This window comes from Onychostoma macrolepis, chromosome 13 (genome assembly GCF_012432095.1).
Source record: "Onychostoma macrolepis isolate SWU-2019 chromosome 13, ASM1243209v1, whole genome shotgun sequence".
Taxonomy (NCBI): Eukaryota; Metazoa; Chordata; class Actinopteri; order Cypriniformes; family Cyprinidae; genus Onychostoma; species Onychostoma macrolepis.
In genome coordinates, this window is record NC_081167.1 from 1,862,702 (window position 1) to 1,890,604 (window position 27,903).

Consider the following 27,903-nt stretch of genomic DNA (forward strand, 5'->3'; position numbering starts at 1 on the left):
GCTGTTAGTCAGAATATGCGGGACCTGACTTTATGTCCCAAAATTAAAAACTTTGATCAACTTTTTTGAGTTCTATTCATCTTTTCTGATGTGAATACATACATTATGCAAATCTTATGCCGTACATTTAATCATGTAAAAGAGGCCATGCTGTATGTGATATACAGTATATATATATATATGTATGAAGTATTCAGATGCAAAAGCCTCTAAGTGTCGTTTGAATTTTTTTTCTAAAATTAGTATTTTTATCAGGCTCCTATGTGTAGGTTCAGTAATTTCACTTTAATGGCAATGAATATGTTCTTTTCACCTTCTGCCACCTTCTGCATGAAGATATTGTCCTTGTCATGTGTACTAATATCAATAGTTGACCTCAATGGGTGCTGCACAGTAATGTAACAGCTGTTTCGCATCATAGCTATTACTATATTGTGTATTTTAACACAATTAGAGCACCATCAGCAATTAAGCATTTTCATAAATCATAATGTAACCTCATTCAAACTTCAGTGTCATAACACGTGATAAAATACCACTCAGACATCAAGCCAAGGTACGAGCCAAAACGGGTGATTCTGTGATTGACACGTTAGCCTTTAACTTTTACAAGCAACGGCTCTGGCATCAAATGCGCCTGGGCTAGTTTCTATGGGAACGAACACACGGTTGGGTTCTGGTCTTACCCGGTGATCCTTCGCCAGGCGCCGGTGCTGCTGCAGGCTGCGTTTCCTCCGGGTTTTAGGGATTTCCCGCGGGTAGAAATGAAATAGTCCCTCGCCAAAAGGAAGCTGCAATTAAACACACCTGTATTAGAAGAGCTGAGAGAGAGAGTTTGGCCTCTTAAGAAGTGTGGAATATGATTATGGAAACCCAACAGATGCATGTTTTCCCCAAGTATGACTGATAATGTTTTTAAAGGTCAAAATCCAGAGTGTCTAGCTATATATAAATATTTCATCCCGTTGTGAATTCATAAACTTAAGGAAACTCTTTAATGGACTAAAACACTCCTCCACATAAAAATGTGAAATGTGCCTAAAAAACATGCTGAAATGATTTGTGCGTGCCGCATTTGCAGTGTGCAGATCTTAAAGTGTAATATAAAATTAAAGCATTTAGATTAAGATTAAAGTATTTATGGTGTCAAAATTTGCCACTAATACTTCCCAGAAATTATCATTTTGATGTGTATTATATTACTGACACTGTTTGAATATTAGACAAGAACTTCATTGGCTCTACAGTCTAGTCTGACACCAACTAAATAAAATACATTGAATTCAAATGTCAAAAAAATTAGGTCATATTTTTTTAAACTCCAAGATTAAGCTGGCAGATATTGTACTACGCTATATTCATTACAGTTAACTTGAAATATTGAAGTAGAAATATAGTGCAGTTTGAGCGCAGAATATACCGAAATGTCACTCGGCCACAAATCATCCAGTTACATCCTTCTGAATGACTGAAACCATCACATATAAACTATATTTTGGCAGCTGTATTGTATTTTTCATTTGAACTCTGCTGTCTTGCTGTAGATTAAACTATAATTTTGTAGTTTCTATGAAATATTAGCTCTTTATTTAATTTACCTTTTGGTGCAATTCATTTTATTTCTTTTTTTATTTATTCCTAATCGTTCCTCTACTTCAGGAGGACAAAGTCATTTCACCAGCAGGCTGTCACTGTAAATTAAAATCCTGTTCTATCTGAGACTTGCCGTGTTAAAGAAAAGAAGAATCCCTGAATAAAAGGCACTGACAGTGAATTGAAGTCAAATAATGTGAGTGAAAAGCTGCAGACTCTCCAGTAAAGCTAAGAGAGCTCAGTGTTTATTAAGGTACGTCTTTCTTGAGCAAAGAAAGCAGAGAATTATATAATTCAAAGGGAGCGCATACTGGCTCAGACAGAGCGAGTATGAATTAGGAGGACAAAATCCCTCTCAAAAACAAACCAAAAAAACGTCTAAAACAATAAGCTATACACATAATAATGGGTCAGGTGTTATTCCTAAACTCGGCCACACGTGAAGCTCTGTTCCACTCCAGTGAGAGCTGCAGCAGACATGCTTTGACATTTGACAAGGCTGATTTGTCAGGCTAATCAAGTCCTCTGTTCGGTGATAAACGGCCCTTCGTGAGATGGAATGAATAAACACTGCGATGTCAGATGAAAGACATGTTTACTATTTACACTCAGTCATTTTCTTACTGCTCATAACACTTATGCAACCGAAAAGAATAATATTAGCACAAGCCCTGCTATTTTCTGCAGTTCTGAGGGGTTAATGTTTTGTTTTTATATTTCTATTGTACTCCGAACAAGAAACTGTGGTCCATTCGTGTTGACTTTTAAAAATCCACATCCTAATGATGCTGTTTTCATAATTACCAGAATATCTGTAGATCTCCAATCTCTAGTTCCGCACTAGTCAAATGATTTTACAGCAATGGGATTTTTACTGGATTTTTATTGAAATCATAATTTGGAACCAATCCTATGGATTCTGACGAGATCAAAATGTGCACAAATCCCACTGGATATACTGACACTCCTGTTTTCACATTTATTATTATAATAAGAAGGATTTTATTTTTAAATGTTCTAATTTTTGGATTTGTGGGAATCCTTTACACTTTCCTTTAAGATTTCTGTAGGAAAGCCTAATGATCCATATGACCGTTAAAAAAATAAAATAAAATAAATTAGGCATGGATTTGTTGAATTGATCCACTGTAACATAAGAGCAATTTTATTCACCAGCCTTTCAACTTCTGAGCTCGTATTTTGCTGAATGAATGTAGCACTTCATTCCAGTTGCTTTGTTTGTGTTGTCCACAAGAGAACACCTTGTACTCAGATTTTCATGATTGATAGCTATGTGTGATTGCATAATTATAAATGTCTAAAAACAAACATGCATGCATCAAAGTGGCAGTCTCGGAGGCGTTCTGCTGCGCATACTGCTACTTACCTTCCTTGCGCTCCCGAAGCCGTGCTCCAGGGCAAGTTGATGAGCATCTTCGTTCGTCCCCTCGCGCAGCTGGACCAGAAAATGATCGCTAAAGATGAGCTCCTCGTCCGCTGCAGCTATGAGCACCAGAGCATTGAGCAGGATGAGAGCCAGCGCTGTCCCATCTCTACAGAATCCCAGCATCGTGCTGTCTTCGCCGTGCTGTTAGTGAGTGAACGCTGTCAAACGCAGAGGAACGCTGGAGCTCTTCAGCAGGGCTCGTCAGGACGCATCTCCTCAGTCATCGGTGGATGAGGCGAGGGCAGTCGGACCGTGTTTGTGTGTGGGACCCAATCTGCATGTTCTGCCTCCCTTTAATCTATAATTCATCGGCATAAACGTGTGGCTCTTTTGCATGTGACGTTCCACGGAAAGATGCCCAATAAGCTGAAGCGGGTGTGGCTGATCGCCTCTCTCCCTCCCTCGGTAGTGTGCATGAAGTAGTGTACTTCAGCACCCTGGAGAATTCCTCCATCCACTCCGGCTATAGTTTACCCGGCTCGGATTAGCAGGCAATCCAGACCAGTTCAGATGCGCTCGATAATTTCGACTCGTTCCTCAGTTTGTTAACAAGGCTTTAAAATAAATGCAGCTCGTAATTTTGTTGAAGCGCTTATTAGCTAATTTCACAGTACAAAAGTGTGTTTTTGAGCTGTAAATCGCCCATTTAGGGGTGTGATTCCAGACTGATGAAACTGAACCATCTGAAACCATACGTAAAGTTTGAAAAGCATTAGGCTTACATCCAACTAAAATGTTTCATAAAAAAAAAAATTATAATGATTTTGTGCTAACATTTTGATAATTTTAAAGACCATATGACTTTGAGCGTTTGTTCTTAGCTTTGAGAAACATTTGCCAGAACGTTATGAGCACATTCCCTGTTAGCTGAGACCCAGTATCTGTTTCCCATGTATTAAATGAATGGGGACGTTTGTAAGCTGCAAAAAGAAAAATAATAATAATAAAATTAAATTAAATCATAAAATATAATAATAATAATAACACATTTTAAAGGGGTCATGAGCTGCATCTTTATAATAATAATAATTATTATTATTATTTTATATAATGTTCTCTGAGGTCCATGCTGCTGTGATGCGTGAATCAGTGGGCAGGGCTAAAATGGCAGCGCTGTAGAAGTAGGCGTTGATCTTCTTCATCAGAGGCAGTCTTTCGTCGCACTATGACGTCATAAGCTTGGTTTCAATAAAAGCTGTTTTTGAACTCACCAGAAAGTTTTGAGTTCTGAAACTTACAGGATGTTTGTATAGTACACTCACCTGTTATTTGTCAAAATATCAATGAATGACTCCTTTAAAGTACTCTGAAGCCACATGATTTTGTTAATCTTGCCCACCACTTAAGCTCTCAGATCAATTAGCCTTTGTAGCCTAGATTGACATCAAATGTCACTGGATCTCATGTTTCCCCCGATAATGTGCTATATTTGATCTGAGGGTAACAGACATCCCACCTCTCCCAGAAATTCCACACCGTAAAAAATTACCTGTTAAATGGTTAATGGCAAGTTCCCCTACTATATACGGTAAAAACTGTATTGGACATTACATGTAATTTTACGGTAGTATACCGTTTTTGGAAGTGAAAAATAACTTATAATTTACAATGAATAACCGTAAATTGACATTCAAAATTCCCTGCATTACATTTCAAATTTGATGTTTTTTTGTTTTAATAACTATGTTTCTTCTTTTCTTGTCAGTTTTGTACATTAGGGCTGTTACACCTAATGTTGTTAAATTAATGTTTATTGCTTTATTTTAGTTTCATGTGTGTTACCACTATGGTGTTTGGTGTTTATGTGAATGACACTGTACACCTTCTATATATGTTAATATTTAAAAGCTGCTTGTGATGGGCTTTGGTTAATCATGACTCTCATCACCTGCTTTTGGTGGTTATCAGTGTATTACAAAGGTACAAAACAGATTTCAGTAGGTTGGTATATTAACATTATATCAGTTAATGAAAGTACGGTATTTAACTGTAAATTTAAGTTAAAACTGTAAAACCTAAAATGTTGCTACCATATTTTTTACGGATTTTATTTTATAGTCTCCCACATATCCTGGAAATCGAGCGTTTAAGAGAGGTTTCCACCTGGTTTTAAGATGTGTTTTCGGTGATCTAATCACAAATTGACAGTCAAGACATGTTACTGTTTTTACCTGGTATTACTATGCATTTCAAATGTGTCTCCTGTGACCGCTTGCTTTCAGATTTCCTATTATTTCAACACACTACACTACAGGGTTTTTTTTTTTTTTGTGCATCTATTTCATCTCCTGGAAATCATTTCTGCAGAGTGGGATATCTGTAAAGTAATGTGTAGTGTAACATTGATTCCATTGCAAGCTGGATTATTGTGTAACCACTACATATCCTTACAAACTGAGGGACTAGTATAGATCCGGTCAGGAAATTCAACTACTAATTCAAATTTTTGGACAGTTAAAAATGCATTTTTTTACTGTAATATTCTAAAATAAAATAAAAAATGGAAAAAGGGGCTCTTCCAAACAGTGGCATATATTTTGTTATTTTGTTTGTCTGTTAAACTCAGTGTAAAGTCTTCATAAATGTATTTTGGGCAGGGGAGCGAGTTATTAGCCTACATTTTGATAAAAGATTTCCAAGAAGCATGTGTTTTCTTTGGATTCATGTGCACAGATGAATTGTGAATAATAACTAGGAACGTGTTGTAAGATTTTCATGTTGACATTAAAGATTTAATGCCGGTAGCCTATATGCTGGTTTGGCTTCTTTTTTAACATGCAAATACAAACACAGAGTAAATGAAGGCAATGAGGAGCCAAACGTCCGTCCTGCTCGCTGACCGACTCCACTGTCATTTATTCAGCGCCGAAGGCTTCTTTTCACAGATCGCCCATAACTAACACCAATTAGAAATCAAACACGAGGTCAGGGAGGGATGCGTGTACAAACAGATGTTGTTTACTGAGGTGTCGTCTGTTGCTCATCTGAACACTACTGTATGCATAAGAGAGTGCTACAGACCCGGGCAAAACCTCCGCGTCAGACTGTGCTGTCAGAGATGACTCGTCTTCTGTGGGCTGCATGTGATTTCAGTAGTCATTCTTTATTGGGGTTTCTATTCAAAGTGACCTTTTGTGTCTGTGGCTCTGAATGGGCTAAATGTGGCTCTCGTGTGAAGGTGATGTGAAGATCAGCGTGTGTTCGGCAGAAGCGCTGGAAGACGACTGGTGAAGGTCTGTGACGAGGTAGTGATGACATGTCATTTCACTGTCTTCAGAGAAAAAAAAAAAAGGCTGTTGTTTTAGCCAGTGCTTTATTTGTTTTCTATATTTTAATTATTTACCCAGATAGACAATCTGAGTACATATTTGAGTGTTTTTTTTAGCAATGTCAATTATTTATTAATTTTTATTTTATTTCATTTTTTGTGGAAATTATGCTAAAAACTATGAAATGTTTTGTTGATGAAAATCAACAATGCTTAACAGAAATATTCATTTATATATATTTGCATTATGTATTTACTGGTCGTGAATTTGCATTTTTCACATTTAAAATGTAAAAACAATTCTGGGCAATTAGTAACAAAATTGGGCAATTTTCTGACCAATTACTGAGTTTGATGGTGTGACTCACAGAACCCCTTACTAAAGGCCACTCTCTTGGGGATCCATGAAATTGCTAATCAGGAACCCAACAGAAAATAAATAAGACATTTTCAAGCTTGCACATTAGGAGGAAGGAAAGCTTTGCCTCTTACTATTGATTTAATTTGTTATGTGTTTGGAGTTTTCATGACCTCAGACGAATTGAAATGCTACATGGAATTATAAAAAGGTGATTAAAAATGATGCAAAAAACATACTTAAAAACACACACTTTTCCTTATACAAATACACAATTTTTAGCAAAAAATTAAGATGCTCAGACAAGGTGCTCAATCAGAGCTCATCTTTCACAGAAGAATTGTTTTTGCTTTCAATGTCAAATAATATCTACTCATGCTTATATGACACAAAGATTGAAAATAATTTTTATGCAGTGCGATCTTTTCAGTGACTTTATAGTCTCAGAATCAACATATGTGATGTGCATGAATGTGGAAGTGGTCTCATACCTGCCTATTCATGGATTGTTCAGTGCATGAGGAGGCTTTCTGCTAGTGATCCCTCTCACTCACATTCTCACTGCATATGCAGCTCCAGTTCATTACCGCTGCTCCAGATATTATGTTGGTAAATCATGCATGTGTCCTCACATTACAATAACAGTAGGAACAACTGCGACTGTAAATCACTCTGGAAGGCAGAGCTGTAATCTAGATGAGTGTGTTTGAATGCACTTGAACAAATACTCACACACCTGCAATTTACAGCGGAGAGAGAATCATCTGTGCTGTTTGAGCTCTTCTGTCTTTGTTTATGGAGAGTGAAAAAATAGGGCTTTTTGAAGGAATTTTTTTTAATAATCCATCAGCATGAGAACTCAAAAAAGCCATACATATTTAGTTAATTGTAATAATAAAATAATGAATAATTAATGAATACTATTTCATTAAATAGTATTCATTAACCCCCCAAAAAAGTTGCAGAAAATGTGCTCACCCTCAGGCCATCTGAGACATCGATGAGTTTGTTTCTTCATCAGGTTTGTAGAAATGTGTCACTGCATCAGTTGCCTCAGCAATGGATGATCTGCAGTGAATGGGTGCCGTCAGAATGAGAGCCTAAACAGCTGATAAAAACATCACAATAATCCACAAGTAATCCACACCACTCTAGTCCATCAGCTAACATCTTGAGAAGACAAAAGCTGTGTGTTTGTAAGAACCTGATCCATTATGATTATCATTAAGTACTTTGTCTAGTCAACAGGTCATATCATTGAGAATCTTTGTAATTGTTTTTTTTTTTTTTTATTACTGAGGAAGGCAGTAGAGACGGATATTTCTCCCCAGTATTCAGAATTATTGTCTATGATTATGGGTTCTTCACCTTTGATGTATATTTTATTACCATTATTTATTTAAGAAGTATTTAAAACTTGTGTTTAAATAAACAATAAAACTTTTAAGGCAGTGCAACAATGTTTTTTTTTTTTAATATATTTAATTTGTCATTTTTAACTTTTTCCTGATAACAGTGAAAACAAAAAAAGCTGTGATTTTTTTGCTCATTCAGATAACAGTAATCATTTTTGTTCTACTTTTATTTGTGTGCACTCACAATGTCAACAAAACACTGTGCTTCTGTAAAATACAGAAAACAAACAGGATGTGCTTTCTCTGTCTCTGTAAACTGGAGTGCAGCAAAACCTGCCTCAAAGCCATAAGAAATGTATCTACAGAAAGCTTGAAATGTCTACTCTAAAATGAACCAATTCAAATGTAAAACAGAAACTCTCTGATTATGTAATCCGCATAAGGAACATTTCTCTCTAATGGCACGTAACTGTACTGCAGAGCTGCATCAGCGTTGCTAACTTAATCTCTGCAGCTGATACACTGACTGAGAAAACACCAAGTTATTAATAAGCTAATAAAATATCTCCTTGCTATTTTTACCAACACATAGTCATTACTTTTGCAGGTGTTTTGCAGCAAGCTTTACTCGAGTGTGGATAGGCTATATATTAAAGCCTCATTACGGTTTAGTTCCCCATTTCCAGTATATATTAAATTAAATTAATATAAATGTGCAATTAAGTCCCTGTTGACTACTAGTTGACTAGAAAAATCTTCAGTCAGGGTGCAGTAATAGACTAGTCGCAAAATATAAACAATATTGTCATGCATAAACAAAAATTACAACTTCTTAATCGCCCTACAAGCAGACTTCAAGTAGACTGCTTAATGTAGTTTATTTTATTCGGTCCCACTTTATTTTAGGTGGCCTTAACTACAATGTACGTACATTTAAATTAATAATTTGATACAATGCACTTATTGTGTACATACATGTTTTTACATTGTACTTATATTTTTAAAAATACCTGTATGTAGTTACATCTGTAATTAATTTCTGTAATTACATTTATAATTACACTGTTGACCCATCCCTTACACCTTAACCCACCATTAAACCTACCCATAACACCAAACCTGTCCCTAACCTTACCCGTATCACACCTCAATAGCGGAAAAATATTTTGCAATACAATAAGTACATTGTACTTATTTTTTGATGTAAGTACATAGTAGTTAAGGCCACCTAATATAAAGTGTGACCTTTTATTCTTTTGATTTCTGGTTGATATTGACATGGAGCTAACAGTGGAAAGCCTGGGCTGTGCAGTGACTGGCAGTGGAATCAGTCATCATCACAAGAAACTCCTGCGGTCTGACAGATCTGGAAGTGAAGCGGAAGAGCACTGACCTTTCACTCTATCAGACTCCTTCACCTGGTCACTCTGACCTTCTGAACATAACAACATATTGATCTCATGCTCTCACTGAGCAGCCATCGTTAGATGTCCTGCAGAGTCTAGTATCTTCATATTTATATAAATCTTTCCTCAGCCGAGGAATCCCTGAGAAGATGCCCGATGTCAGATGTACAGCAACATCACCAAACAGCATCTAAATAAAAACTTGTGAAAACATAATCACTGTATGTTGCCTGGGAAACAAGCAGGACTTTAACGTCTGGAAAGACCGAAGCTTGTATTTTCTCCTGCGGTTCAATAGCGGCTCTTCTTTCTTTGACTCTGAATGGTAGATGAAGTGAGAGGTGAGGGTTCAGAATGATCTCTGTGTACACACTTAATCACAGCCATCACATCCACACTGATTGCAGGTTTGTGTGCACGCTCACTGCTGAGAAGCGACTTTCTTTGGGTCCAATGTCTCTCTCACTTTCTTGTTCATTCGGTGAGATGAACTTTCTCATTCAGCTTTTGCATTTTTGGGTCATTTTTGACCCGTCAGAATGTGAGCTCATTAAACAGTCATGTTATATCTGATAATTTTTATTTTTTTTAAACTTCTCGTTAATGAATGATTGTGCAAAACTGACAAAGTTTTGGATATTACAGTGTTATTACCATGTTATTACTATACCCTATTTTATTAATTAAAATGTAAGACATTCTTTGAAATTTCACATTTTTTTACATGCACTACAGCAAAAAAACTTTTTGTCAAATATTAATGATAAACTCTATTTGAAAGTTATAGGAACATATGAGAATTAGCAATATTAACTGGATTTTACTCTTTGAACTTATATCACATGACTGCTCGAGAAAAGTCACATTCATGAAACCTGCATATTCTTTTTCTAACAAAACAGCAAAATATTACTCTGGAATGTTTTCAAATGAAATATATTCATTTTATCTGCGCAAATTCAGAAACTTCCTGTCAGCATCCTTCCTCCTGTAGTTTGTCTCCGTGCCTCTAGAGGTCCCCTGTGTTCTCCTCTGCCTTAGTTCTTCCTCGTGTGGCCTTGTTAGCGTTATCCAGCTCACCTGTGCCTTGTTTCCCCCAGTGTATTTAAGTTGTGTATTTTTCCCTTGGTTCCTCACTCGGTTTTTGAGTCTGTACCCTGTGTTTCCTGCCTGGTCTCACTTAAGCCTCTCTAAGCTAGCCCAAGTAAGGTATCCTGAGTTCCTTTCTTTGATTGTTATTTTTCCCTGGCTTTGTTTTCTCCCCTCGTGGAGTTTTGTTTTTCTCTTTTGGCTTTTTCCATTTTGATGTTATTAATACCTCGGTCCGAGAAGAACTTTTGTTGTATTTTTCCTGCAAAGACCTTTTTAAAAAAAAAATAAACCTTCATTTCCTGGAATACTGCCTTAAGTGTTTCGTTTTGGGTCCAACATTATCACTCTCGTGGCTCAGTGGTAGATCTCACAACCACCACACCAGAGACCCAAGTTCAAGCCCGGCTTGTGACACTTTCATTGTAAAAACGATGATGAATGTTTAATGTGGCAGTAAAAATAGGGTGAGTAAAATTCTCCACTTGTCTGTACCTGTACCATTTACCTTTGATATAGTGTTTACCATCAAAATTCAGTGTTAAATGCATTTGTGAGATATGGGAAATACAGTACAAAAATAATTTTGAGATAACTAACCAAAAAAAAAAAAAAAGCAAAATAGTAGTTACAATTTTTTTCTTTCTTTCTTTTATTTATTTCATACAATGCACAAAAATCTCATAAAAATACTTCAAACAAATTATGCATATTTGTTCTTAATTCATTTCTTGTTCTAGCATAAAAATGTTTTTCCAAATTTTCTATGTAATGAAAAATGTAATGGGAGGGTTACAAGTGGAGCTAAAAAAGATCCAAACTCATATCACATGCCAGTATCATTCCTTGTTCTTGAAAATCAAAATAGCCAGCTCGGTATAATCATGCACTTATTCTGTGATCATCTGCCCCACAGTTAACATTGTCCAACGGCACCTTATGTCTTTTCTATCAGCACAGTTGTCAGTCAGCGTTGCATGGCTCCTCTGGGTTTGGTACCTGGAGCATATCACCTCCAGAAGACTGCAGAAGACACCTGTTCAACTGAGTTTGACTGACGATTTGTCATGTGACACAACACTGGCTGTGGTAGATTAAATTAAATCCATCCGTCTCGCTTCCATCTCTCAGGAAACTAAATTGTCCTGTCACCGTGCCAGAGCTATATTTTGCGCACCAGGTCAGGAATCGAATGACAGATGAGTCTCTCGCATTGCTAACTTAGTGATTTGCTGCGTGTTTAGCGGCCGCTGAGATACGCTTCCATCACAATCTATGTTGTTTGGGTGTGAGGACACTCACACATCTCTAAAATATACCACGACTGCCTGGACTGTTATAACAGCATTTAAAGATCAGCTTTATGTAAGTTATGCCTGTCCGAGGCAATTTCTCTCACAGTTCTTAGGACATATTTCCACTCATTCTCTACTATAGGAGAGGAAGAATTGTATAAACTTGTTAAATCATCTAAACCAACAACGTGTCATCTAAACCACTAAAAGAGGTGCTACCAGAAGTCATAGATCCTCTTTTGGCTATTATTAATTCATCATTGTCATTAGGATATGTCCCCAAAACCTTCAAATTGGCTGTTATTAAGCCTCTCATTAAACAAAACACAACTTGACCCCAAAGATCTAGTTAATTACAGACTGAGCTCGAATCTCCCTTTTCTGTCAAAGATACTAGAAAAGGTAGTATCCTCACAATTATATTCCTTCCTAGAGAAAAATGGTATCTGTGAGGAATTCCAGTCAGGATTTAGATCGTATCATAGTACTGAGACTGCTCTCATTAGAGTTACAAATGACCTGCTCTTATCATCTGATCGTGGTTGTATCTCTCTATTAGTTTTACTGGATCTTAGGGCTGCGTTCTACACTATCGACCACAACATTCTTTTGAATAGACTAGAAAACTTTGTTGGCATTAGTGGAAGTGCATTAGCATGGTTCGAATCATACTTTTCTGACCGCCATCAATTTGTAGCAGTGAATGAAGAGGTATCATATCGATCACAAGTGCAGTATGGAGTACCTCAAGGCTCAGTACTAGGGTCGTTACTTTTCACGCTTTACATGTTACCCTTGGGAGATATTATCAGGAGACATGGTGTTAGCTTTCACTGTTATGCTGATGATACTCAGCTCTATATTTATTTGCGGCCTGGTGAAACACACCAAATTGAGAAAATAACGGAATGCATAGTCGATATAAAAAACTGGATGACGAGTAATTTCTTACTGCTAAATTCTGAAAAAACAGAGGTTTTAATTATCGGACCTAAAACCCCCACATGTAATAACCTAGAACACTATCTAACACCTGATGGCTGCTCTGTCAATTCTTCGTCATCAGTCAGGAACCTAGGTGTGCTGTTTGATAGCAATCTTTCATTTGACAGCCACGTTTCTAGCATTTGTAAAACTGCATTTTTTCATCTTAAAAATATATCTAAATTGAGACCAATGCTCTCAAAGTCAAATGCAGAAATGCTAATTCATGCATTTATGACCTCAAGGTTAGATTATTGTAATGCTTTATTGGGTGGTTGTTCTGCATGCTTAATAAACAAACTCCAGATGGTCCAAAATGTAGCAGCTAGAGTTCTTACTAGAACCAGGAAGTATGACCATATTAGCCCGGTTCTGTCAACACTGCACTGGCTCCTATCAAACATCGGATAGATTTTAAAATCTTGTTAATTACTTATAAAGCCCTGAATGGTTTAGCTCCTCAGTACTTGAGCGAGCTCTTATCGCATTATAGTCCTTCACATCCGCTGCGTTCTCAAAACTCAGGCAATTTGATAATACCTAGAATATCAAAATCAACTGCGGGTGGCAGATCGGGACAAGAGCTCGGGAACCAGATGAGTCCTTTACACAATCTGACTTTGCTGCAGTTGGAATTGAACTGCGGGTTCGTCTGGTCAGAGGAGAACTGGCCCCCCGACTGAGCCTGGTTTCTCCCAAGGTTTTTTCTCCATTCTGTCACTGATGGAGTTTTGGTTCCTTGCCGATGTCGCCTCTGGCTTGCTCAGTTGGGGACACTTCATTTCCAGCGATATCGTCGACTTGATTGCACAGATACTATTTAAACTGAACTGAGCTGGACGATGACATCACTGAATTCAATAATGGAATGCCTTTAACTAAAAATTGAGTGTTTAATCTTGTCATTTTACATTATTGACACACTATTTTCCTATTTTGATATTGGAAAGTTGCTTTGACACAGTCTGTATTGTTAAAAGCGCTATATAAATAAAGTTGACTTGACTTGACATATTTCCTTCTTTTCTTATGAATTTAGCAGCTAGGTGCTTTCATTCAAACACATGCCATTTTCAGTTGTCTAGAAATGTTTTGGTGCACACATGGCCTTAAAATTGCAATAAACAAGTGCAATTATTTTACTTGAAAATAAACTTTAACAAAGCACTTTTTAATGTTTAAATTGTGTTGGCCTTCAATTACAAAGTATATTTCAGTTGATTAGTTTAATAAACTAATTTAAATAGAATGAACGAAAGCATGAACCGCTGATGGACAGAGAGGGACGTGTGTGATTCAGAGTCAGCTGGAGTTTCACAGGAAACATATTCATATTTTAGTGAAAAAAGTTATACTAATCAAAGAACATTGTTTTGAAAAATAAGACAATCAGAATAAAGCTTTTTAAAACAAACAAGATTATAAAAATTGTAGATTGGGATTTGGGGATGGATCCTACAGACACAACGTTGCCTTTGGCCCATTTAATTGTTTCAGTAATTCCTTCATAGGTTTTGAGTTTGAAAAAAAAAGATGCATGCAAATGATGCATCTGTAGATTTCTTTTCGGGTTTCAATTAAAAAAGTGTATTCTCAGACACTACATCAGTTGATGACTATGAACACCTCCAGTAATCACTCTAAGTGAGATGAATCTGGAGTCTTTCACATGCTTTATATGTTGTGCTCTCATTCAGCTCAGGCTTCAGTGCTGCAGCACGGCTGGATCGACTCAAAGGTGAAGCGTCCTTCCAGCTCCATCTGTGTTGTACACGGATGAAAGAATACGACACATTAGGGCCGCTCTTTCAAAATAACTCTTTTAAAAGTAGGTGATACGTGAGCAAAGGGACAGGTTCACTCCATCAAGATCAAGCTGACTTCTGAAATTATGCTCCAGGAAAATAATCTCATGCAGCGGCCAGATAAAAATAGGACAAAACAAAACTGTAATATCCTGTTAGGTGCATGATAAGATGCTTGCCAAAATAACAGCACCTTAATATAAAAGCACCCAAGGCTGCCCCCACATGCTGCAGAACCATTTCAGTAAATCCTGTTTAATCATGTTTACAGTAATGCAGTCATAAAGGAAGTCTATGGGGCAAGGCATTTCAGAAATACTGCTTAAAAAAAATGTTAATCGACTGAAAAAAAAAAGAAAAAAAAAAAAGATTTTTAAAAGTTGCGAATAAAACAAAGATTATTGGATTATTGTATTACAAGAAAATACTATTTCAGTATTTCTACTTCTAAATTTCACATGTAATTCAATGTGTTACTTGCTGGTTCTTTGTAATTATTTGTGAAATTTACTAGCCTATAGTGAAAATTGTTTAAGTCCTAAACCAGAATTTTTTTCAGTGTTGGATCTGTATTGGAAATATTTTTATTACAAATATAGATATTTTTTTTATACATGTTATATTAGGGCTGAGCGATATGGCCTACAAATCACATCTCTGTATTTTTTGGCTGAATTGCTATATACAGTATCTTGGTATTTTGGACATTTTTTCTATTTGGATAAAAATATATATATTTATTTATTTTAGGCTATATGTTATTTTTATTGCAGTTATTTTTAAATGTTATTTTACATCCTGCCCAATGTTGTCCAATGAAAAAAAAATGTTTATATTAAAGGCATATAGTGAATGTAACCATGTAGGTTATGCTATATACTATGTGCAAAAAGATTTAAAAACATATTACATTCTAACATTGTAACATTTTAATCTAAAAATAAAAATAATGCTTTTAAAGCAGAAGTTAAATTCACTAAACTAAAAATAAAATAAAAAAAACAAGACAAATTGTCACAGACTTGTATTAGTCTTGTTTGAATACCCCATTACAATAGTCACTTTATAGTTACTGCTATCATAAAAATACACTTACTTGTAGGTTTAAAATTCTAGCACACTGTCTGACAACAAATGTTTTAGCAAAATGTATATTTCAGTCAGAAGTATTGTGCTCCGTCTGTTTGGCGTGCACTCGGTTCATCCATTTCTGACACCAAAATATAAATATTTCCATGACTTTCTAACATTTACAGATGGAGAATATAGTTTAAATTAATGTATTCATTTTTTTTTTTTTTTTCAGTTATAAAACAAAAAGCCAATAGAGCCTTTATTCAACTCAGTTTAATTCAGTGTTGATCCAGTTTAATTAATAACATGGTCAACAATTCACAGCTTATCAGTTATGAAAACTTAAATCAGAAGACAACAGTACCATTATTCAGCTCAATTCAATTCATTGTTAATTCAGTGCAGTTCAACAGGGTCAATGATACAAGGTTCATCAATTATGAAACATGCTTCCTGATTTGATCATTTGCTTGTGTTACTGAAAACAAGACAGTGAACTAATGCTCAGGTTAATGAGAGAAATCAACTACAAAGTCAGACATCTGACCTGCGGTTTGGGTCAAAGCCAATGATGATCATCTTCACTGCAGCGCTACAAATCACCAGAGCCACGCGTGTGTGTGTGTTTGTGAGGGGCTGACGTTCTTTTCCACCTCCAAATTACATTAGCACAAACGGTAATGGTACCTCACTGTTCTCTGTCTGCTCGCGGTACTCACGCTATCACAGAGGCAACACCTGACCAGCACAAGAACACACTCCATTAGAAAAGCAAACAGGGTCTTTACAGACAACCCAAGGCGCAAAGCTTAAGTAGGTTTCCACTTTTCCCCAGCGCAGTACACAGACTCTGATGTTTGTTCAGCCGCCACTGATAAGCCTGTTTGTGAAACAATGGACAAAATGAACCGAGCCAGAAATGGAAAGCATGTTTAAAACACAATAATATTTACGAGCACATTTGCAGCAGCGATCATGTGAACTCCTTTGTAGAGATTTCCAAAGATGCTCTGGATGATTGTCGATTCATGCTGGATAACATGATCATCAGGTTTTATGCAAACCTGTAGAGTTCATGCCGGCTCGACATTAAAGCAGAGCGAGGAAAGAGGTCAGGCCTGCAGCTCTGTGAAGAAGCAACAGTGACACTGAGGCTTTCTGACAGCACAAGCTCTTAGCAGAGAGGTGTGAGGCGGTAAAACGAGCCCTGCCAGATTAAACATCTCCACGTGTCCCTGTTCGACCCCAGTCACGTTTAAGATAGCATACATGTGCTACAATGTAGAGTTTAGTATGCAGAAGGTCATTCAGATATGCAGATGCATGCTTTCCATAAAAGAAATTGTGAGAGTTGCATGTTCTTCCTGTGTTTGTGCCAGTCTTTTCTTTTATGTGGGCTTTTAGTTTGTACTCTTCAGCTGCTGTTATTTGTTGCTTTTGTGTCCAGTTTAGCTCCTCGTTTCATATTTATAGCCCTTGGTTTTTTCAGTACTTTGTCTGTTCTTGTTTCTTTCATGTGTTTCTGCATTTAAATGGACTGCCTCATGTTTGCTTTCCTCTTGTCTCTAGTATTTCTCATGTTTTGGTTTTGTTTGTACTTTTAGCCCTTATGTTATGCTTTTAGTTCGTGTGTAATGTTGCTGTTTGAGCATAAAAAAAGATCTGCAAGGTTACAAAGCTCCAAGTCCACTGCAGAGGGAGATATTGTATTTATCAGAAAACACTTTTCAAGAACTACAACAAGCGGCTCGTTCAGACTACAGCACACTTTTTAAAGATATTGTGAAGTCACAATGTCATGTGAAAAAAAGGGAACGAGGCCTAATTGAGCTGCATTATAGAGACCACAAACTGTAAAAAAAAAAAACATACCACTCTGAAACTTCCTGTAAAATCTTTGCTTGCAAAAGTTCTGCACAATCCTCTTATTCGTGATTCAGGGATCGAACTGGTACACTGTAAAAAAAAAAAACATACCACTCTGAAACTTCCTGTAAAATCTTTGCTTGCAAAAGTTCTGCACAATCCTCTTATTCGTGATTCAGGGATCGAACTGGTACACTGTTAAAAAAAAAAAAAATTTGAGCGAAAAAAAATGTTTTACCAGCTTCAGCAGATTTTTGAGTTTGCTCAACTTATTTTTGTGGGAGATTCTAAAATTTTTGTTGAGAAAACTAAAAAAATCTGCTGAAGCTGGTTGCCTTAATTTTAAGTTGGCTCAACTTTTTTTTTTCCCAGTGTATGGTTAAACTGACACCATCATTAATATTTACAGCTAAGCAGATGAAACTGGTGGTTATTGTAAGGGTTGTGACATTTCCGGAACAAGCTCTAAGCGGTTGGCATATCACAATGCATTGCGCCAGCTAACCAATCAGAGCATATTTCGTATTTTGGAAGGAGGGGCTTCATCGAAATAGGAACTAAATAGGGACATTTGAGACAGACTGGAAAGAGAGGTGCTGCAATGATGTAAAATATGCAAAAAGTAAACCCCATTCTAGTAGGCTACACCCCACAACCAAATCAGGACTTTGTAAAAGGGCATGATAGGACCCCTTTAGTAAAGTGCTGCTTCAAAACATTGCAGGAGGATTTCCAGTGTGATGAATGAACAGCAAGTAATTGGCAATCTTGATGAGTCTTTCCTGACTCATTAGCCCCTTTCACACATTAAACCTGGAAAATTACCATAAAATTACCAAATTTACTTTTCTAGTGAATGCAGTATAGGTGAGCCGGAGTGGCCTGAGGTTCACAGATCATGCTAGAGCGAGGTAGTAGGAGACGGATGTCTTGCTGGATGGAAAGCAGCCGGTTCTCTGCTGTTGTTAGACTTCTGTCAGGGTTGCTCACAAGAAGGGGAGGAGAGGCGGGAATCTAAATGCAACAGTCTTTAATGAAACAAAAACACTTTGTAGAAAACTCGTAATTACAAACCATCCTATACACATGACGTTAAAACGGACAATGAACAGAACGGGTATCCCAGGGGTATTAATACACAGATTTCACACAGGGTATTTCTAGGAACTAGGCACCAGGGCAGTTCCCTGAAAACTAAATGTTCCCTAAGGACATTTTCCTGGTTGCATTAGCACTGCCAGTAGGAACCCTGAAGTGATGTAAGTCAGAAAAAAGACTCCTGTACACTGCAGAACAGCATGTGGATTATCATATGTTTACTTTAAATGTCTTTAGAGAGAAATACACTTTATCTCTTTTCACTCATAATCGAGTGGCATGAGCAGTAATGCATGTATAATGTATGTATAAAATAAAGTATATTTCTAATGCAGTGCTAATCGATATAGCATTTATTACAGTTTTGACTGATGTTATAAAGTGAGTTATGTTCTCTTGTTGTCTTCTCATTTATAAATGCTTCTCAAGTTGCTTTTTCAAGTGCACGTTATATAAGCGACTCTTACTCACAGTGCTTTTTGTTGATTTATTTCATTAAAAATCACGATTTTGGTTTAATTTCTATCGTGCAGCCCTAAATCAACGAACAGAGATCTTACGTGGTAGTTCCTATTGTGCTGGGTTAGACCCTACTCTCAAGAACATTAGTTGTAGGAACTATGAAAATGTTCCTCCGGTGCGAAAGCCCCTACTAAACGAGTGAATTAACAAGACACAGGTGAACATAATCCATAACCAGTACCAAAAAAACATAATCAGAAAACAAGGAAAACAACAAACAGGAATTAAGCACAAGAACCAAAGGAATCAGAAAATGCATATCAACTTAAACGTCCTCAAACACAAACATACTGGGACAATCGTAGACAACATACAGTGCAGTATATTGATATTCCATCTTAAACACTGTCATACACAGTTATTCATGAAACACGAGCAGAACAATCAATGGCTAAGGTTGACTTTTATTAACCTAGAGGGAAAACAATAACAGCAGCCATCTTTTTAACAATCTGTGGTCATCTTGCTCTCCTTTTGTAACAAGATCGACTCATATGTCAAACTGAATGAACAGCATGCCCCCCTCTCGTTCAGGCCAGCAGATCCTCATTTGTGTGTTCAATAAAATGGTCTTGGATGTTACCAAAACTAATACAACACACAGATCAGCTGCAGCGCAAGGAAAGACAATTTCATTATTGAGTTGAATCCTGTTGGCAGGCTCAGCGATGGCAATGAAAGGCACGCTGGTTCAATACCCTCTTCAGAAAGCAGGCTTAATCAGACATCTGCCGAATAAATAAAGCTCTCATAAACGCTATTTTGCAGCACTCAAAACAAACCGTGCATTAAGCACAACCTGAGCTATAAAACTAGAGAGCAAAAGGTGCCTAGAAATCCTTATTTAAAAGAATATTGCTGGCTCTCGTCCACCAAGTAGCTGTGCACACAACTCAATCAATGAAAAGGCCATTAAGCTTAACAAACCTGCAGGATCTATAAACTCTCTATTGACTCTTAAAAATAAATAAAAGCACAACAGGAATAATGGCTAGGAAACATTTACTCGTGCATATATGTGTGGCAGTTTGAAGCACTAAAAATAACCCTGGAGCTTGTCAACCCAAGATGCAATAGTTCAAAAACCACCTGTGATATTATACACAATATACAATCGTGTTTAGTTTAAAGTCTAATCAAATACTCCTGCTGTAATAATCAAGTCATCCCGAAGCCCTTGATGAGCAGATTCACATGAGTTTCATTAGTGTTGATGCTGGAGTCTCCAGGATGTGGACCTCCAGAAATGCAGCTGAATAGCAGTAATATGTTACTTTTTCAGTGGTGCATAAAATAAAGACACAGCTTTTTTGCCATACAACCACAGTTCATAGTGACCAGGGGCCGCCAACCTCCAGGAGGACAAAAATATTTAAATACTTTGTACAACTACAGTAAAAAAAAAAAATTTTTACTGTGTAACAATGTCAGACCAACAGAATTTCCCCAAATGTTGTCCCAGCAAGCACTGCAAGCATGAAGGAATTATGCAATACTGTTGTTTTATTGTTTATTGTTTTCCATTCTTGCTGACCATTCATTCTTCATTTAAATAAACTTTTTTTCTTTTTTGTTACTTAGTTAAGCTGTTTTGTGCCACTGAATTAAAAAAAAAAAAAAAAGATAATTGCAACTTTTTATCTCACAATTCTGACTTTTTTTCTCGCAATTGCGAGTTTACATCTCAGAATTCTAAGAAAAAAGTCAGAATTGTGAGAAAAAAAGTCAGAATTGTGAGATTTATTTTTTCAGGGGCGGAAACGACGTTCTATAGCAAGTTGTTTTATTATGCATGATGTGAAGAGCTCCTCTTTCTACATGTGTTGATTGTCATCGTTCTTAAGGTTTATTTGTTGAGTGTTGAGGCCTACAGTATGTTCAGCCATTTAAAACAATATCATAAATGTCTTTGTGTTGTAAGATGATTGTAGATCAAAGATAGTGGAGTTCACTTAGCATATTAAGTGCCCTTAACTCTTTCCGTGCCATTGACAGAATTTTCCAGCTTTCTGTGTTTTCACTGGTGTATAGTAGGAGGCACTGTTATGCATCTCCTGAAAGAGTATTGAACTACTGGATCATAACATGGTGAAGAAGTAGCAGAAACAAGCGATTGCGTATGTAAGCAGATGCATATGTAAAATAATGCAATCATCAAACATTAATCATTATATAAATCAAAAGTGCTCAATGTTACCGATTAAAATGGTGACCCAGGAAGTGGTATGGAACTGTGCAAGAAGAGCAAGATGGATGTGTTGATGGGAGTGATCAACTCCATCTATATGTTTTGATTATCGTTCTGAATCTGTTCAGAACGATGATTTTTTTTGGCTAAATGAGGCATTGCATTTAGTGAATGAAAAAATTCACTGACAAAACAAAGTCATATTATACAGTTATTAAATTACAGTTATTAAAACAATAGTCGAGAGAACTTGAAAATCTGAATTCTCAACTACTTTTTTTTTCTTTTTTTTTACAGTGCATGCCCAGTCTTCTGAAGCCATACATATCCAAATTCTCTATTTGTGTGATAAAATTTCACTACAAATAACGTTCTGCGGGGCCCCATGCAATTGCGCGGTTTGTGCGCTGCCTAAACGTGCTACTGGACATGAGTGAGAACCGCCGTCTCACGCATTTGTCCACATCACAGTCTTATTTGGAAAAGTTTTACTGCATTGCTTTTGCCGTGCATCCATATAAAGAGCACTTGTGTGAGTTATATTAACCCGAGTCTGACTCAACACTCTCAATCTTTCCACTGGATTCTTTTCCCTTAATTACTCCTCTTCAAGTAAGCACAAAAATTAAATATCAGTCACAGCCGTGAGCACACAATTCGGCATCAGCTCTTAATTGCTTTACTTAGGCTTGTTCTCCTTGCTATGTTTAATTGGTTGTCATGACGAACTTCACATGCAGCAGCGAGGGAGGGAAATCGCAAAAGCCACCATGACAAAAGAAGATTAGAACAACCAAGAGAACCGACTCTTCCTCATCGAGACGTGCCACGTCAGCCAACCGCTGCTGGAGAAGACAGGATTGTGTGTTTTGGTCCTGCTAAATTCAAGGAGAAGGCAGCTGGGCTTGTGGATGTTCGGACATTTGTCAACGGTGAAGAGTGGCTCTCATTGTGACTTGCGACACGTGTGATTTCTTCTGACAGATTCCACCTGATGTTTCTGCAGGGTGTGAACAGTATAGGGTCAAAAACAAGCATTTCAGTAAACTTCAAATACCAAATATAGATAGCCTTAAATAACATTAAAATAGAAAGAAAAATTAAATAAAATATATATGTGTATATATGTATATACAGTGGGTACGGAAAGTATTCAGATCTTTGTTATATTGCAGCCATTTGCTAAAATCATTTAAGTTCTTTTTTTTTTCCTCATTAATGTACACACAGCACCCCATATTGACAGAAAAACAGAATTGTTCTCATTTTTGCAGATTTATTAAAAAAGAAAAACTGAAATATCACATAGTCCTAAGTATTCAGACCCTTTGCTGTGACACTCATATATTTAACTCAGGTGCTGTCCATTTCTTCTGATCATCCTTGAGATGGTTCTACACCTTCATTTGAGTCCAGCTGTGTTTGATTATACTGATTGGACTTGATTAGGAAAGCCACACACCTGTCTATATAAGACCTTACAGCTCACAGTGCATGTCAGAGCAAATGAGAATCATGAGGTCAAAGGAACTGCCTGAAGAGCTCAGAGACCGAATTGTGGCAAGGCACAGATCTGGCCAAGGTTACAAAAAAATTTCTGCTGCACTTAAGGTTCCTAAGAGCACAGTGGCCTCCATAATCCTTAAATGGAAGACGTTTGGGACGACCAGAACCCTTCCTAGAGCTGGCCGTCCGCCAAACTGAGCTATCGGGGAGAAGAGCCTTGGTGAGAGAGGTAAAGAAGAACCCAAAGATCACTGTGGCTGAGCTCCAGAGATGCAGTCGGAGATGGGAGAAAGTTGTAGAAAGTCAACCATCACTGCAGCCCTCCACCAGTCGGGGCTTTATGGCAGAGTGGCCCGACGGAAGCCTCTCCTCAGTGCAAGACACATGAAAGCCCGCATGGAGTTTGCTAAAAAACACCTGAAGGACTCCAAGATGGTGAGAAATAAGATTCTCTGGTCTGATGAGACCAAGATAGAACTTTTTGGCCTTAATTCTAAGCGGTATGTGTGGAGAAAACCAGGCACTGCTCATCTCCTGTCCAATACAGTCCCAACAGTGAAGCATGGTGGTGGCAGCATCATGCTGTGGGGTGTTTTTCAGCTGCAGGGACAGGACGACTGGTTGCAATCGAGGGAAAGATGAATGCGGCCAAGTACAGGGATATCCTGGACGAAAACTTTCTCCAGAGTGCTCAGGACCTCAGACTGGGCCGAAGGTTTACCTTCCAACAAGACAATGACCCTAAGCACACAGCTAAAATAACGAAGGAGTGGCTTCACAACAACTCCGTGACTGTTCTTGAATGGCCCAGCCAGAGCCCTGACTTAAACCCAATTGAGCATCTCTGGAGAGACCTAAAATGGCTGTCCACCAACGTTTACCATCAACCTGACAGAACTGGAGAGGATCTGCAAGGAGGAATGGCAGAGGATCCCCAAATCCAGGTGTGAAAAACTTGTTGCATCTTTCCCAAAAAGACTCATGGCTGTATTAGATCAAAAGGGTGCTTCTACTAAATACTGAGCAAAGGGTCTGAATACTTAGGACCATGTGATATTTCAGTTTTTCTTTTTTAATAAATCTGCAAAAATGTCAACAATTCTGTGTTTTTCTGACAATATGGGGTGCTGTGTGTACATTAATGAGGAAAAAAAATGAACTTAAATGATTTTAGCAAATGGCTGCAATATAACAAAGAGTGAAAAATTGAATACTTTCCATACCCACTGTATGTATATATACAGGTGCTGGTCATATAATTAGAATATCATCAAAAAGTTGATTTATTTCACTAATTCCATTCAAAAAGTGAAACTTGTATATTATATTCATTCATTACACACAGACTGATATATTTCAAATGTTTATTTCTTTTAATTTGGATGATTAGAGCTTACAGCTCATTAAAGTCAAAAATCCAGAATCTCAAAATATTAGAATATTTACATTTGAGTTTCAATAAATGACCATCCCTACAATATAAATTCCGGGTATCTCTTGTTCTTTGAAACCACAATAACGGGGAAGACTGCTGACTTGGCAATGATCCAGAATCATCGAATCATCGACAGCCTCCACAAAGAGGGTAAGTCACAGAAGGTCATTACTGAAAGGTGTGGCTGTTCACAGAGTGCTGTATCAAAGCATATTAAATGCAAAGTTGACTGGAAGGAAGAAATTTTGGTAGGAAAAGGTGCACAAGCAACAGCGATGACCGCAAGCTTGAGAATACAGTCAAGCAAAGCCGATTCAAACACTTGGAAGAGCTTCACAAGGAGTGGACTGAAGATGGAGTCAGTGCATCAAGAGTCACCATGCTCAGACGTCTACCAAGGGCTACCAAGCCACTTCTGAAACAGAAACAACGTCAGAGGCATCTTACCTGGCCTAAGGAGAAAATGCCTGACCTGAACCCCATATGGAATCTATGGGATATTTTCAAGAGAAAGATGAGAAACAGTCGATGCAACAATCCAGACGAGCTGAAGCTCAATAGTGCCTCAGCAGTGCCACAGACTGATCGCTTCCATGCCACACCTCACTGATGCTGGAGTTTGTGCTAAAGGACCCCCGACCAAGTATTGAGTGCATAAATCAACATACTGTAAAGAACTTGAACTTTTCTGTTTTGCAAATCCTTTTTTTCATTGATCTTAGGAAATATTCTAATATTTTGAGATATTGGATCTTTGACTTTCATGAGCTGTAAGCTCTAATCTTAAAAATTAAAACAAAAAACTTTTGAAATGTTTTACTTTAAATGTAATGAATCTAAAATATATGAAAGTTTCACTTTTTGAAATAAGTTACAAGAAAAACGTTTTCATTATATTAAATTTTTTTGAGATGCACCTGTGTATATATATATATATATATATATATATGAATATAAAACTTTTATCAATTTTATCAAAGCATCTTTTATCAATTTGTAAATAGTACAGTGGTTTTGTTTCTTCATGCACCATAACAGACAGAGGCAGAAATATCTATTAGGCTGCATTTGCACTGATGCACAGATTTAATATTTTGACACAAATCAGATTTACAGTAACTAAAAACATATCTGATTGTGTTTATTTGCTAAGACACTGCTACCATGACCAAGAAGTGCGTTTGAACATTTATGATGCACACATCCACATGCAGACGACTGTCAGTCTGACTGCATTTGAAAAGCAAATCGAGCAGGTTTGATACAAAATGTATCATTACATTTTTTTTAACATTTTTGTATCAACATAGTAATGAAGTACTGGCACTAAGCAGCAAATCATACTTTATTTAACTATGATTATGTTTAGAATTATGAGTTGCTGTTTATGCAGAGCTTTCCAAATTAGTCACTTCCATTTTCATTAGGCAGCTGATAGGCTGTAGTTTATTTTATGTGTGTGCAATTCATTTTACATCAGGCTGCTTTGAAAACAAGGGTCAGTACGAAGCAGATTAGGATGGATCGGTACCAACTGTTCGTGATCCAGCTTCACCTCCAGAAGTAAGTGAGTGTAAGTTATTTTTTTTAATGAATCTTTGCAAATCACCTTTTCTAATAATGTGCTAGTTAGCAAGTTCTGCAACCAGTGCAACTAAAGTGAACAGTCTCATACCGTGTCTGCATCAAATGCAAGCAGCACGGCACAACAATTTGTGTTTCTGGGCCTGCTATTAGTATGTGTGTTTATGTGTGAGAGAGACAGAGAGTCAGTGAGTGTATGAGTGTTTATTTTTTTAAATGACGCATACTCAGTTTAGTAAGAAAATATAGTATGGATTAGTACAGGTTATTGATTTTGTCAACCACCTACATCAACCCAAACAAACCGAAAGGAAAACTGCTGTATGGCCTTGGACAGTTTGTCCATTATTGTTACTGTGGTGAAATCAAAACAGCTAAAAACAGCTCATTCAGGAAGCAGGCAGCGTTATATCCACGTCAGACTGAATCACTCTCACAGACCTGATCTTCGTAAGAGGTTACAGGTCATTCTTCAGCAGCATTTTAAATTGTTTTTAAACATATATAAATATATATAAATATATATATATATATATATATATATATCATTTCCTATGCACAGCTGCATTACAAATTGCAAGAGATAGTCAGTAACGTAATCCATTACATTAAACATTTTGTCCTAACTCATTTATCAAATTCATTTAAATAGGTAATCTTGTACCATAATGATGTAAAAATACAACCAATGTCAGAGAACTGTGAACACACAATTGAAATACTTAATTATTAAAATATTTATTTTAAAATCTCATGGGTACTTAAAGGGGTCCTTGATTATGATTTCACTTTTTTAACTTTAGTTAATGTGTAATGTTTGAGCATAAACAACATCTGCAAAGTTCAATGCAAAGGGAGATTTTTTTTTTTTACAGAATTTGCTTTTTAAGGCAACAACAAACGGCTGCACTCTCAGAAATAAAGGTACAAAAGCTGTCACTGCGGCGGTACCTTTTCAAAAGGTACATGTTTGTACCTAAAAGGGTCCATTTTGGAACCTTAAAGGTACATATTAGTACTTAAAGTGTACATATTTGAACCTTATAGGTACAAAATTGTACCTTTTGAAAAGGTACCACCCCAGTGACAGCTTTTGTACCTTTATTTCTGAGAGTGTGGTAGGGACTACAACGAGCTTCTTCCTTGGTTTGTGACATCACAAACCCTAACATTTGCATAAACCCCATCCCCGGGAGCACATAATCACAACACACTACTGGGCCAGATAGCCAATCTGAGCCCATTGCGTATTTCTGAGGAAGGGGCTTTATAGAACCAGGAAGTTTATTTAAAAATGAAGCATGATGAGGTTACAGTGCCCCCCATAAACACAATCAAGCCTTTGAAAATAGCTGGTTGACCACTTCTTTAAAGCAAATACATTAGGAGAAAGATGTTCAGATGACAAAAAGTTTGGGAATGGCTGCATTACATGTAAATAATGAGTTTGAAAGACAAAAGCCTTTCAATAATACATAATAATACATGGTTAAATAAGCTACTGACTGATCATTTAAATAAAAATTAATGTGTTCATCAGTAGTTGATGCAATGTTGAAACACTTCTTAAACCTGAAATGATTTTTGTAAATTCAATGGTCAGATGCTGTGTAGTCATCTGACTAATGACTGATCTCTGTGTGAATGTCCACAAAACTGAAGACTTTCTGAGTGTATATAAGCGGCAGGCTATTTTAGAAAGGAAAATGTCAAAGATGAAAAAGAAAAATTAGAGAGAATCAATAAATGATGAATAATTTATTGCTATTGTGTGAATAATATGTAATTATGTAATCTATAAAAAGTAACTGCAGTCTGATTACGAGTATTTTAAAATATAATTCACTCTAATTACAAGTACTTAATTTTTGGAATCTGATTACGTAATCTAGATTACATGTAATCAGTTACTACCCAGCTCTGCCTATACGCAATGAAAATGACTTCTGTTGGTTGCTGTAATGTGTTTTATAAGAGATTTTGATTTGATTCATCCTGAGGTTTTCATATCCAGCGAACACAGAATGCTT

At 36.9% G+C, this 27,903-nt stretch overlaps 1 protein-coding gene across 1 annotated transcript in view; it reads right to left on the reverse strand.

Moving 5' to 3' along the window:
• Positions 1-3,447, reverse strand: part of pcsk2 (proprotein convertase subtilisin/kexin type 2) — a 55,313-nt gene extending 51,866 nt beyond the window's left edge. Inside the window, exons 1-2 of the mRNA XM_058796878.1 lie at positions 2,981-3,447; positions 687-791 (exon numbers count right to left, since the gene is read on the reverse strand). Of these exons, the coding sequence (XP_058652861.1) occupies positions 687-791; positions 2,981-3,163 (288 nt within the window). The 5' untranslated portion in view covers positions 3,164-3,447. The remainder of the gene's footprint in view (positions 1-686; positions 792-2,980) is intronic.
• Positions 3,448-27,903: the final 24,456 nt, after the last annotated feature.